Genomic DNA, 13241 nt, shown 5'->3' with positions numbered 1-13241 from the left:
TTGAGCAGTTGGAGCTGGCACGGTCCCAGGACTCCCACTCATCCCCCCCACACACAGGCAGGCAGCAGGGGGAAGGAAGTTTCTGGTGGCATGACAGACCCAGAATTTCAGGAAATGTGCCAGCTGTTTGGGCGGGGAGAGCAGCCTGCATGCTTCCTGAGATTCCAGCTCTGGCATACAGCTGCGGGACCTCACTGCCCCGCCCCCCACCCCACCCCATCCTCATGCTTCAGGAAGCCAGCATTTCTTCTTGGGGTAGGGGAGAATGGTGGGAGGGGCTGGGTCACCTTGTGATCAATTGGTCGTGCTCCTTCCCCCCCCCCCCCGATCGACCAGTTAATCGTGATCGATGGGTCGGTGGCGACGTATTTAGAACATTTCACTCTGTATCAGTGTTGAACTTCTCTTGGCATTAAGAGCATAGCTCTCTGTTAGAAGACCTATATTGATAATGAGGGTTATAGATGATCATTTTGGTTCTTCAAAAAATACATGATAAATTAATATTTCTGCAAAAATTATGTTAATGTTGGCTATGTTTCATAGTATAAATGTCAAATTTCAGTTAATTAGCTAATCGAATAGTTGATGCAATTTGCAATTCTGCCTTTGAAGTGTTGTTACTGCACTTCAGAGGAGAAAGCACTGCAGGGAGCGCAGGGCAAGTGGGGAACTCAAGCAGTCTCCTACTGGCCCCGTGTTCCCACAGCAATTTCGAAGCAGCAGCATCGCATGGTGAATCCCCAGCTGACCCTGGGCTCCACACAGCTCTGCCACTCTGAAACACCAAATGCAGCCCAGGGCATTTCAAGGCAGCAGAGCCAGGCTCCACGTGGCGCTGCCACTTTGAAATGCCACATACAGCCCGGGCCAGCTGGGAGGCTGCTCACAGCGTTTCAAAGCGGCAACGCTGCATGGAGCCCAGGGTGTGGCTCCGGGCACCATGCAGCACTGCTGCCTTGAAGCACCCTGTCCTCTTCGCCCTTCCCCATGCCTGCTGCCCCTTTCTGATAGAGGCAGCAAGTGTGGGGGAAGGACCTATTGACTATCGGATAAGCATTTGTTTATACGATAGTCGACTAGTCATTCCCATCCATATTTCATAGGTAGATTATATATATCAGTTGTGGGCAATCCTGTGGTTCACCAGCTGCATGCGACCCACTGAGGTTCTATATGTGGCCTTCAAGACATTTTGTTTACAATTGCCCATTTTCAGGGATTCCACATTCTGCTGGTTTTTGTCCATGTAGGTATTTCTTATGGGCATTACTAAAATGACATGCACATAAAGCAAGAGCATGTAAAGTGGAGGTACATGCTAATTAGCAGGACTCACCAAACAGCGGCGAGCCCTGCTCACCAGCCGCATGGTTCAACACGCTGTGCATGCGCTGATCGCGCTGCGGCTCCATGCCAGGCTATAATCTACTCGCCTATGGCAAGTAGATTACCTAAATTGTCGAGCCCTGCTAATTAGGGATGTTAAGTAACATTTAATAAGCTAATCAAGTATACTCGATTGTTTTATAAAGGCATGAGCTGGGACTGAGCATATTTTGGTGAATGGAAAATATTTTATTTGCATATTCATTATTTGCATAATGAATATGCAAATGAAATATTACCCCTCTGAGAAAAGTTTGAGTGGGTTTGCCAGTTCCTGGTATAAAAACGTTTGGGAACAACTGACTTAGAATACAGGGTGAAATCATCTCATGTATTTCACACTCAGGATTTTGATTACTGTATGTCGCAATCTGTTGCACATCCCATTTCTATTCATTACTGAGATGTTCAATTTATTGTTCTATACCAAAGTCTAGTTCTTCTACATTTGGAAGAAAACCTTTTAGGAGTTAGTTAATTGACTAAAATCTCATTTGTGTAACACTTCAAAGATTAATGTGGCCCAGTTTTTTGAAAGTATGATGTGACTGTCCCAGCTGTTTGATGAGGCATACTACTTCATACATGTTGGAATATCGTGTTTCAGATATAAAAACACTTTGTATTGCATATATACATTAGGGCTGTGTCTACATTGGCAAGATTTTGCACAAAAGCAGCCGCTTTTGCGCAAAATCTTGCCACCTGTCTACACTGGCTGCGAGTATTTGCGCAAGTACACTGACGTTGTAATGTACAAAATCAGTGCTGCTTGTGCAAATATTCTGATGCTCCCGCTCAGGGATAAGTCCTCTTGCGCAAGAGGCCAATGTAACATCAATTTCTTGAGCAAGAAAGCCCGATGGCTAAAATGGCCATCGGAGCTTTCTTGTGCAAGGGAGCATCTACACTGGCATGGATGCGTTTGCGCAAAAGCAGATCTTTTGCGCAAAGGCACATGCCAGTATAGACGCTCTCTTGCGCAAATACTTTTAACGGAAAAACTCTTCCGTTAAAAGTATTTGTTCAAAATCATGCCGGTGTAGATGTAGCCAAATGCACGCCTTTTCGGAAACACTTTTTTCCTAGGAAATGTTGTGTAACAATTCAGAAGTTAGTATGTGTTTGGCTGTAAGCAGTTTTTGAACAGAAAGCGGCTTACCTTTGAAAGAAAATTGCACATGATTATTCTGAAAACTCACAGTGAGAAATACTTCTTGGAAACATGATGAATAAAAAGATAAATAAAATTAGCATTCCTAATTTAGTTGCTAGCACCTCACTGCTTCATACAAATCTATCAAGAGTAGGAATGCAATGAAACCACTAATCTTCAACTCCCTTCCTTGTAATTCCTGAAAAGAGTGTGTATATCTCACTACATGTAGGTGTTCGACTACTGTCTCTCTTCAGTCTGTGAGATATCTGTACCCAAAGTAGTAATAGAGTTCTTAAATAAAAGTAATGAATGTTTTTAACTAAAATGCTTTTAAATACTAATATAGATGGAGTTTAACACCATTAAAAATGTGTGGGCCAGTCTTATCATGTGACTGCCTCATATTTATTTTATTCCAAAGAATAGCAGCAAAATACTTGCAGAGAAGTAATATGCTTTTTCTTGTCTGTTGTTCCTATTTCTCCTTAGTAATCTAGAAGATCATCTGACTCTCAAAATATAGCTTTTCTGATGCATGTTATATGTATCAGGCTTTCTTCTCAGGCAGTTCAAATTTAAAGTTTAGCAGTGTATAGACAAGTGAAAAGATTTCCCTCCCTCCCCCAGTCTAATTGGACAATAATCGTATTTACAGAAGTGCAGGTGTAACCCACACACCTGCTGGGTGTGGTGTACTGTCACCTGATCACTTACAAAGTGATAGGAATGTTTCCAGCCTTAGCTGAGAGCCAACCAATGGCAGTGGAAATTATCTACCCATGAGCCATTCACTTTCATATGCATCTGTGTTATGTTATATGCTTTTATGTCTTGGGATACTGTCTTCTAATGTCCACCTTCTGTTTCACTTGTTATGATGTATGCTTCTTTCCGTTGGCATCTCTACAACTGTATTTTTACTTCTCAGAATAATTCTTTAGTTTTCATTTAACCATGTAAATTTTGTGGCCTTGCATCTTATTTTGATTAGGATATGAATATGATAGGCCTACAGATGTTATTTCTTTGTCTTGCAGTGTGTAAACCAGACCTGAAAAGTTTGGGATGTCTTGTTTCTCTTTCTCTCTTTGCTTGTGAGCTTTCTTGGCTCTCATTTGAAAGGACAAGACTGTTTGACTCTTTTTTTTTTTTTTTTTTTTTTTTTAAGAGATAGCATTTTTCTTTTATTATTTGTCAGATGTTTAATTTAAACAGCCAATACAAACAAAACACAAAATGTTTTTACTTTGTTTTTTGAATCTAGAATTCTCTTGAATTCTGAGTTGCTCAGGTTTCCTACCTTTATCGAGTACAGTGTCATCATTCAGTCTTGCAGCAAAAGAGGAGGGGGAGAAGGGACAAGATCTGGATCAATTTAATTTAAAAAAATCTTTATAAAATGTTTTAATAGCATCAAATTGTAAATACAAATCTTCCCTTCTTCTATGCCATTCCTTGGCAGGTCACCTTTAACTTGCCTATATGGTGATTCTAAGAAATTTAACTTTTCATCTTTGAGATTAAGGTTCTAATTAGCTTGAATTAAAAAAAAAATACTTTTCTTAAACCCTGCTGCAACTTCCCTGCTCATCAGCTAATCAACTAGACGATGGAAATTCTATTGACTAGTCAATTAGTTGATTACACTAAATGTAACATCCCTAATTTATAGTAAGGTCATTTTTTTTCCCCCCAGCAGGCTTCCTTGAAACTGTAAGGAATGGATGAAGACGCAGACCAAATGCATCCTTTGAATGATAGGCAGGTGCCGAACTCTGAAGGTGGATATGTATGGCATGTCACGGATATGAATAGACTCCACCGTTTCTTATGTTTTGGTTCAGAAGGTGGTACATACTACATCAAGGAGCAGAAATTGGGCTTTCAGAATGCTGAAACTTTAATAAGACTGATTGAAGATGGCAAAGGCTGTGATGTGGTACAGGAAATAAAGACGTTCAGTCAAGAAGGCCGGGCAGCAAAACAGGAGCCCATGCTTTTTGCTCTTGCAATTTGTTCACAGTGCTCTGATACAAAAACCAAACAAGCTGCATTTAAGGCTGTTTCTGAAGTCTGCCGCATACCAACTCATCTGTTTACTTTCATCCAATTTAAAAAGGATCTGAAGGAGGGTATGAAATGTGGCATGTGGGGCCGTGCCCTGAGAAAAGCTGTTGCAGACTGGTACAATGGAAAGAATGGCATGGTTGTTGCTTTAGCAATTACAAAATACAAACAAAGAAATGGTTGGTCTCATAAAGATCTGCTGAGGTTGTCACACCTAAAACCTACCAGTGAAGGTAACAGTAATGGTTTTTGTTGACCGCAGGACTAGACTAATTAAGAAAATATGCTACGTCAAGATACTACATTAAGCCTTTCACTTTTAGCATAGGTTTGTCCTGGTCTAAAGATCTGTCAGCAGCCATGTATCCTTCAGGTTAAACTTTAGAAATAATACAGAAGCTTATCGTAGCTAGAAAATATGGTCTCTTTATTTTGACTGATTAAGGATAAATATGATCTTTATTTTTTATGACTGCTGTCAAGATGGCTCAATCATTCTTACAAATAATTTAGTTTTTATATTTTAAAATGCATATTATTTCTAAATGTTTTAATGTTTTGTAGTGTGTTGGGGTAACTGAAATATTTATGCCTAGCCGATTGACTCTTATCATTCATTCTATAGTCTAACTTGCTTTTTCCTCTTATTTTCCACAACACCGTACTTGCTGTGGTGTTTAAGTTTCAACATTTAAAAGGGAGATGATATGGTGAAAAAAATGCATCCTGAAAAGTATTCTGACTTGTGCATTCTCATGTATTTGGCTATAGTGTTAGTGATTCTAAATTAGAACTACTCTGTTAATAGCTGACTAGCAGTTTTGGGAATGAAACCATAGTTAAAAGCATCTGTCTAATCAATTCTCCTTCCAGGCTTACTAAACTGTCTATGATACCTGGATCATAATCCTGAATGAAAAATATTTTTGTCTTCTAACAGGACTTGTTATAATCACTAAATACATTACCAAGGGGTGGAAGGAAGTCCAGGAGGCATATAAGGACAAGGAACTTTCTTCAGAGACTGAAAACTTGTTAAAATACCTGGAAGCTGTGGAGAAAGCAAAACACACGAAGGACGAATTGGAAGTTATTCATTTGATAAAAGAGTATAGGTTAGTTAGGGAGCATCTCCAGACAAACCATTTGAAATCTAAAGAGGTGGGCATGTACATGTAAATATTAATATATTGCATCAGATGAACCGGTGTCCTTTTAACATATGTTGTTTTGTATATCTTAACAAGTTTGGATTGCTGAAATTTATATTTCTCTTTGCATAAAAATATATTAAGTAATTAATACAACATGATGAAGTTCTCTGTATAATGTTGACATTTAAAATTCATTGTTTATATATTTTGCTTGATATCTTGTGTATATACCAGACAGAGTCTCTTGGCAAATTAAAATGACCTTTTTGTCTTTTCCCCCCTTATAATATATGGAAACAGGTGTGGAAGGCATTGTTGCAGGAGATGCCTATAACAGCAATGTTGAGGAATCTAGGCAAGATGACTGCAAATTCAGTTCTTGAACCAGCAAGCTCAGAAGTAGCATTAGTGTGTGAGAGACTGAGAAATGAGAAATTGTTAAAAAAGGTAAAACTGTTTTCACTTCTCAGGGCTTTTACTTCTGATATGAGTCTGTTCCTAAGTTGCATTTCTTAGAAATTCGAGAAGTGTATGTATTGATGAGACATGTTTTAGGTGTGCTTTGAGATAGCTAAAGCCAGTTACATATAATGGCATAGCTAGTTGAAGTCAAAACCTTTTTGTGAGAGTTCTTTTCTCACTACTCTGCATTTAACTTTGTTTTGTTTATGAATCCTAATTCAGGAAAGCACTTAAGCATAGACTTAACTTTTAAGTATTTGACTAAATGTTTTCCTGAGTTGGAGCAATGGTGAATTTCATTTGCAGGTCTCATGCGTTAATGTGATAATTTAAGCATTCTCATGCACTGCTTTAGAAATCATTACAATCTTGTCGACTACATGCATTCCCCTTCCCTTTTTCTGCTTCTGGCTCATAGGCAGCAAGGGGAGGCAGGAGGTAGAAGCGGTGCCTGTGAGGAGCACCAGATTCTATGGAGCTGGTTCCTGTTTTTCCCCTCCCTCCTGCACTGCTGCCTCTGGTAGAGAAGCATCAGTGTGGAGGGGGAGCGGAAGCACACAGGAACTAGTGTTTAAGTTACCTCAGGCCTGTGGCCACCCTGTGAAACTGGTTTAACCAAGAATGGCTCATATTTTCTGAGCACTGAAAACAATTCCAGATGATTTTAAAAACAAGTGTCTCGGGAGACCAAAGCAGAGAAGCAGGCTGAAACTAGCCTCAGACACAGGAACCTCCCGGAGTGTCTGAAGAAGTTAGGCTTGCATAGGTCACCATTGTGGAATGGTGAGAACTTAGTTAAGATATACATGCATGTAGACTATTTAGTTTTTTAAATCTTTTTTTCTTCAAAGCTTTGTTCTTACTACTAAATTTTTAAAAACACTACTTTTGTTTTTAAGAAGGTTGTTGGTCATTGCAAATCACTGGTTTTTGAAAGGTAATTGTAACTAGGAATGTTAACTACTGTTTATTTGTGTGAACGTGTAACCACTGAAAATCTTAGCAGTTACACGCTTACGCACAGGGTGGGGGTGGAGAGACAGGTGGGAGTCAGTGTTGTGGGAGACCCAGGTTTTAAGCTGGCTCCCCACGAGCACCAGCTCCCGTCCCCTGATAAGAGGCAGCAGCACTGAAGGGAGGTAGCTCCATGGGAACTGATACGTGTGGGGAGCCAGTTTGAAAGCCGCTTTCTATGTATACTGACTCCATAGTTCCCTGTAAGATGTGCGCTTGTATGTGTAAAGAGAATTTCTATCCTGTGCATCTCCTAAGCAGAGCTGCTCACCAGTGTGGCAGGAGGCAGGTGGCTGTTCTAGCGGCCATGGCGAAAGAGCTGCGTGGCAGGCAAAAGACGGCTGCTTAAGTGGACAGGGCAAATGCTTAGGAGGTGCTTAGGAGCCACATGAGAGGGGGGCAGGTGGCTGCTCCGGCTTGCTGGCTGCGGCTGGAGGAGCTTCATGGTGGGAGACAGGTGAAGGCTGGGGCTGCATGGTTGGCAGGCAGCTGCTCCAGCTGGGACTAGGACTGTGGCTGTTAGGTGGGCAGGCACTGTTACTAAATGTTAGTCAAAATTATTTTTCCTCAGTTTAAAAAAAAATATACATAAGACTAATGCTGTCCATATTATTGCCAAATATAGTAATGTAGAAATACTACAGAGAACACTTTATGCAGTAGAAACTAGCTAATTAACATTAGTGATTGGGAGAGCCATAGTAAATTAGCAAACTTTACAAATAAGCAAATCAGCAGAAAAACACAAACTCAAAACTACTGCAGCAGAAAAAGTATTTTGGTGTTTTACATGCATAGTTGTTTGAATTATAAATAATGGACCATTGTGTATTTTATAAATAATAAAGAAGCCTTTACCTTATGGGCTTCCACTACAATATTTGACTGTTAAGTCTTCACAAAGTAGATAAAGTGAGATTGCAAGGTGTTAATGAGGATTTGGGTTTGAGATTAGCAAACTGACGATTATCAAGGTTTTACTATCAGGGGTAGCCGTGTTTGTCTGGATCTGCAAAAGTGACAAGGAGTCCTGTGGTACCTTATAGACTAACAGATGTATTGGAGCATAAGCTTTTGTGGGCAAAGACCCACTTCGTCAGATGCATGAGGAAGTGAGGAAAGGTTTTACTGTGAATTTATAATAAGATGACATTTGATTTAAGGTTAGATAAAAATCCGTTATTTACAAAACAAATTGAATTTGTTGTTGTACTTTCTGCAGCAGCATCCCCTGGGGGTTCTTCAGGCCAGCATCCAATCAGAAATTACTGCTATTAGAAGTATTAGCTCATACATACCAATTTTGGCTGCTATTGTATGGCCACTAAGGGGTTAGAGGTAGAACATCTCAGTAGGACTGTACAAGTAGGTGGAACAGAGCCAGATCTCCAAGGTAACAGAGGGAGGTGTCCTGTGTATGTGCAAAGCTCTTGGCAAAGTGGCCACTGTGCACATAGCTCCAACTCGGGACTTAAATATTGAGTGTGGTTGATGGCCACATCACTTGTGCATTTCATCCTTAATGCATAGAACTGACTGGATAGGACCTTGAAGGCTTTTAGTTTTTTTTTGAAAAGATAGGCAACTTTCCAAGTGCATTTCATTCTTCACATCCTAAATGATATAGTGCCAACAGTCCTGTAGGACTGGAAGAGAGATCATCTACTCCAGCAGGTGGAGGATCTGGGAGAGGGCTATAAACAGAGGAAGTTGGCCATTTAAAATTTTACAGCATTAATTTTCTTTTTATTTGACTTCATATTAAATACACATTTAAAGTTACGCACCTTGTTAATTATCCCTTGTTTTAGTATTTTTTCTTCCATAATATTTTACAAAATACATATACAATATTTGTTAATAAGTTGAGTGTCACAGTGGCACATATCCGAACAAGTGAACATGACCTCAATATTGGTGCACAAGGCAAAGCTCACTTGCTCATGGACTCCTCCCTCCCTCCCTCTCTATCAGAGGCAGCAGCATGGGCTGGGGTGTGCAGGTAGCTCCATGGGAGCCAGTGCTCTTGGGAATCTGGCTCTTAAGCTGGATTCCCCCGGAGTACTGGGAGGCAGAGGGAGGGCAGGAGTCAATACATGCCGGGAGCCAGCTTGCATAGAGCTGCCTGCCCTCCCTCTCCCACTCTTTGGTATCTCCCATAGAGGCAGCAGCGTGGGGAGGGCCGGAGGGAGCCAACACACGTGGGGACCTGGTTTCTGTGGAACCGCCTCACCCACCCCCCTCACCTCCCAATAAATTCCTCGTGCATATTGGCTACTGCCTGCCCTCCCGCTTTCCACTCCACCCGCCACACTGTTGCTTCTCTATCAGAGGCAGCAGGGGGGGGGCAGCTCCATAGAAGCTATTGAAGGCCATCGCTCCCCCCCCCCGGACTGCTGTCTGTGGGATGCAGTGGGTGGAGGGCAGGTGACTCTGCGAAAGCTGGCTTAAAAATTGGCTCCCCATGGGCACTGTCTCCCTCTCCCCTGCACTGTCTCTGATACAGGGGCAGCAAGGGGAGGACGGGGTGTTGCATGTAGTTGTCAGAATTAACCGCTAAGCCCAGGTTTATCAGTTTAACCATGTAACTGACTGTACTCGTAACATCCCTAATTGTAACCAGATGCAGGTCTAAGAATGGGAAAATTGCAAAGTTCCACCCTGAGATGAGTAAAGGTACAAGGCCTAACCTTTGAGGAGGGAGCAGTTGGAGAGACTGGACATGGGACAGTGGTGCAATAATCCCCATAATCAAGAGATCTTTTTTTCTCCTTTTTTTTTAAGGATGTTGCTAGGAGTGTGGTGACTGAAGTGGATATGTGTATGTGTGTGTAGTCATTTATTTTTGTTGTGATTTTTAATATATTAAATAGAGGCACAGAGTATTAGATGAGTGCCTATAAGTGTATCTAAAACTTTGAAAAAACAATATAATAAGGTAAATAATTACAACTGTAGAGAGAGGTAATTTAATTTGTAGCTAAATTTTCAGAACTGATTGAACTTTTTTGTACTTTAAATATATTTTTAAAGCATGTTTTGCTTATAGGCTCGAATACATCCATTCCATGTTTTGGTTGCATTAGAAACCTACAAAGCAGGACATGGAAACCGGGGAAAACTTCACTGGCTTCCTGATAAAGACATTATAGAAGCTCTTGATGCCTCCTTTTATAAGACATTCAAGGTAATGATCTGTTTAACTATCGTATCTGCAGACCCTTGCTAAAGAAGTCATAAGCCTGGAGTATTTTAAAGCAGAGTAAGCAATAAGATATACAAGTACACTTACTGAGTTTGGTCCTAAAATTCTGCCTGGGTACCATGGGGTGGAGTAGGCTCACAGGCCCACTGCTGAGAGCCTCAGGATTCTGACATACCCATCCCAGGGAAGGAGCAGTAGAGAAGACTTCCAGAAAGCCTAGGGCGTTTGCAAGGAAGCAACCAATAAGAGGCAGCTGGGGCCAGGAAGGCCATGTAAAAGGAGCTGCAGAACAAAGAATAATAGTTAATTGCTGTTTGGAGCTGAAGAATAAAGAACTGCATGCCTGGCTGGAAGAATAGCAGGACTACATACAGTAGGCTGGCAAGGACAAGGAGAATGAGAGATTAGCTGGCTTTTAAGTTTGCGCCAAAGACAGTTTGCTAACAGGGACCAAGGGAGCAATGAAGGAGCTCTTGGCTGACTGATACTGAGTAAGGATTGAGCCTAGGGTGGGCTCAAGGGTTTCCTCTAAGCGACAAAGCTGCTTAAGGTTAGGCAGGTGCTCAGGGCTCCATGTGCGGAACTCCTGTGGCCTCCTTTTCTTTTGGCTGTGGCTGCTCTCTGTTGGGGCCGGAGGAGCTGAAGGATGAATGTGGAAAAAACACCTGAGAATCATTTAAAAGGGTGCAGACGCACCCAATGAGAATAGGCACTGCTGAGAGGTGAGTGCTGACCCTGTTACACCAAGACTTTTTGCCTACTACCTTCTTAATACTTTTTCTTACAGTGCAAATTCTGTTTCCACCTACCCAGTCCATTGTTTTGTGTTTTTAACCTACTCAATCCAAAATTAGTGGAGGTGTTTTGTTAGTTTGTTTTTAGCTTAAGGGTACCATGACATTGCAAGTGTGTGGGTTTTTTTGTTTTTAAGTGAGAGACAGACATTTTTGTTTTCCAGACATTTGAGGTACCGTATTTTCCGGCGTATAGGGCGACTGGGCGTATAAGACGACCCCCTATCTTTTTAATTAAAAGATAGGGTTTCATCTTATACCCCAGCGCCCTTCCGCCTCCTTTGCTCCCGGTGTCCCTGGTCTGCTGGAGATGGTCCCCAGCAGACCAGAGGCACCGGGAGCAAAGCCGCCAGGAGCGCCTGGGCTCCCCCCCGCCGGAGCCCCTCCGCGGCTTTGAAAGCCTCGGGGGAAGCCGGCGGGGGGGCATCCCAGGCGCGCATAGGCTCCCCCCCCGCCGGAGCCCCTCCGCGGCTTTGAAAGCCTTGGGGGAAGCCGGCGGGCGGGCAGCCCATGCGTGCCTGGGATGCCCCCCCCCGCCGGCTTCCCCCGAGGCTTTCAAAGCCGCGGAGGGGCTCCGGCGGGGGGGGGAGCCTATGCGCGCCTGGGATGCCCCCCCGCCGGCTTCCCCCGAGGCTTTCAAAGCTGCGGAGGGGCTCCGGCGGGGGGGGAGCCTATGCGCGCCTGGGATGCCCCCCCGCCGGCTTCCCCCGAGGCTTTCAAAGCTGCGGAGGGGCTCCGGTGGGCGGGCAGCCCATGCGCGCCTGGGATGCCCCGCCGCCGGCTTCCCCCGAGGCTTTCAAAGCCGCGGAGGGGCTCCGGCGGCGGGGCATCCGGCGTACAAGACGACCCCCGATTTTTGGGGGATGTTTTTTAACTTCAGAGGTCGTATTGTACGCCGGAATATACGGTACTCAGTTTTAAAGAAGTTTATGCTCTGTGAAATATGCCTGCTCCTATCAGCAGGATTAATATCATAAGTGTTTAGTGGAGATTCTCCTCATAATTGAATTTTCCCTACCTTTAATCCAGCACCTTAAACTGTGTGCCCCTTTAATTTTTGAAGCTATACATGTTTGTTCAAAAAGATTGGCTGAAATGATTACAGAATAAAATTGCCTTTCATCAGCTGTTATGATGTTTTATGAAGTGTAATACTATAATGTTTTCAGATAACCATTAGCTTCAGTTAAGGAGTATGTGAACAAGCTAGTGAGTGACCTATTTTTGATTAAAAGTTTCAGAAGGGTAGCCATGTTAGTCTGTAACTGGGAAAAACTTAAAAACCAACAAATAGTCTTGCAGCATCTTAGGCTATGTCTACACTGCACTCTAAACTCGAAATAAAATACACAATCTGTGGTACGCAAATTGTGTACTTTTATTTCAAGTTTATTTCAAAATAGGCTATTTCAAAATTTGATGCTGTCTACACAGCACCAAATTTCAAAATAAAGTGCTATTTTGAGACTTCCCTTAACCCTCGTGGAATGAGGGTTACCAGGATGCTGAAATAGCACACCTGTTATTTCAGTAAATATTTTGAAATAACGGGTGGCTTGTGAAGACATGGGATAGCTATTTCAGGATACCTCTGGTATCCCAAAATAGCTTTGATGTGTAGACATATCCTTGGAGACTAACAAAAAATGTAGGTGGTATCTAGGGTTGCCAGATGGTTGAAACAAAAATACCGAACACCCTCTTACCCCCCACACCCTCCCAAAAAAAAAAACACTGGGAAAAAGTTCTGTTGAAGGAAAAAGTTGTTAAGCCAAAAAACATTTTTAATTAAAATAGCATGTCCCCTTTAAGAGTGAGTGCAGGGATAGGAACAGGGGAGTGATTGAGCACTAAGATCCAGGCTTCCCCTTGGTCAGCAGACATTTTGTGCCGACAGACTTGCAGAACCAGGTAAGCATGGGAGTTGAGGGGGTTGGGAGCCAGGGAGTGTTCGTTGGGTTGCCAGGTGCCTGGTATTTTCACCTCCTGGCCGAGGA

At 42.6% G+C, this 13241-nt stretch overlaps 1 protein-coding gene across 5 annotated transcripts in view; it reads left to right on the top strand.

The window, feature by feature from the left end:
• RO60 (Ro60, Y RNA binding protein) overlaps positions 1–13241 on the top strand; it is a 37057-nt gene that overhangs the window by 6892 nt on the left and 16924 nt on the right. For 3 of the 5 annotated variants that reach the window (XM_006129139.4, XM_006129141.5, XM_006129143.4), the window contains exons 2-5: positions 4245–4848; positions 5556–5776; positions 6070–6216; positions 10295–10432. In XM_006129139.4, coding sequence (XP_006129201.3) covers positions 4269–4848; positions 5556–5776; positions 6070–6216; positions 10295–10432 — 1086 coding nt within the window. In that variant the 5' untranslated portion in view covers positions 4245–4268. The remainder of the gene's footprint in view (positions 1–4244; positions 4849–5555; positions 5777–6069; positions 6217–10294; positions 10433–13241) is intronic. The other 2 variants (XM_006129140.5, XM_025187782.3) reach the window with 2 other exon arrangements.

Source organism: Pelodiscus sinensis, chromosome 9 (genome assembly GCF_052426305.1).
Source record: "Pelodiscus sinensis isolate ZL-2025 chromosome 9, ASM5242630v1, whole genome shotgun sequence".
Taxonomy (NCBI): domain Eukaryota; kingdom Metazoa; phylum Chordata; order Testudines; family Trionychidae; genus Pelodiscus; species Pelodiscus sinensis.
This window is presented reverse-complemented; position numbering and strand designations above follow the sequence as displayed.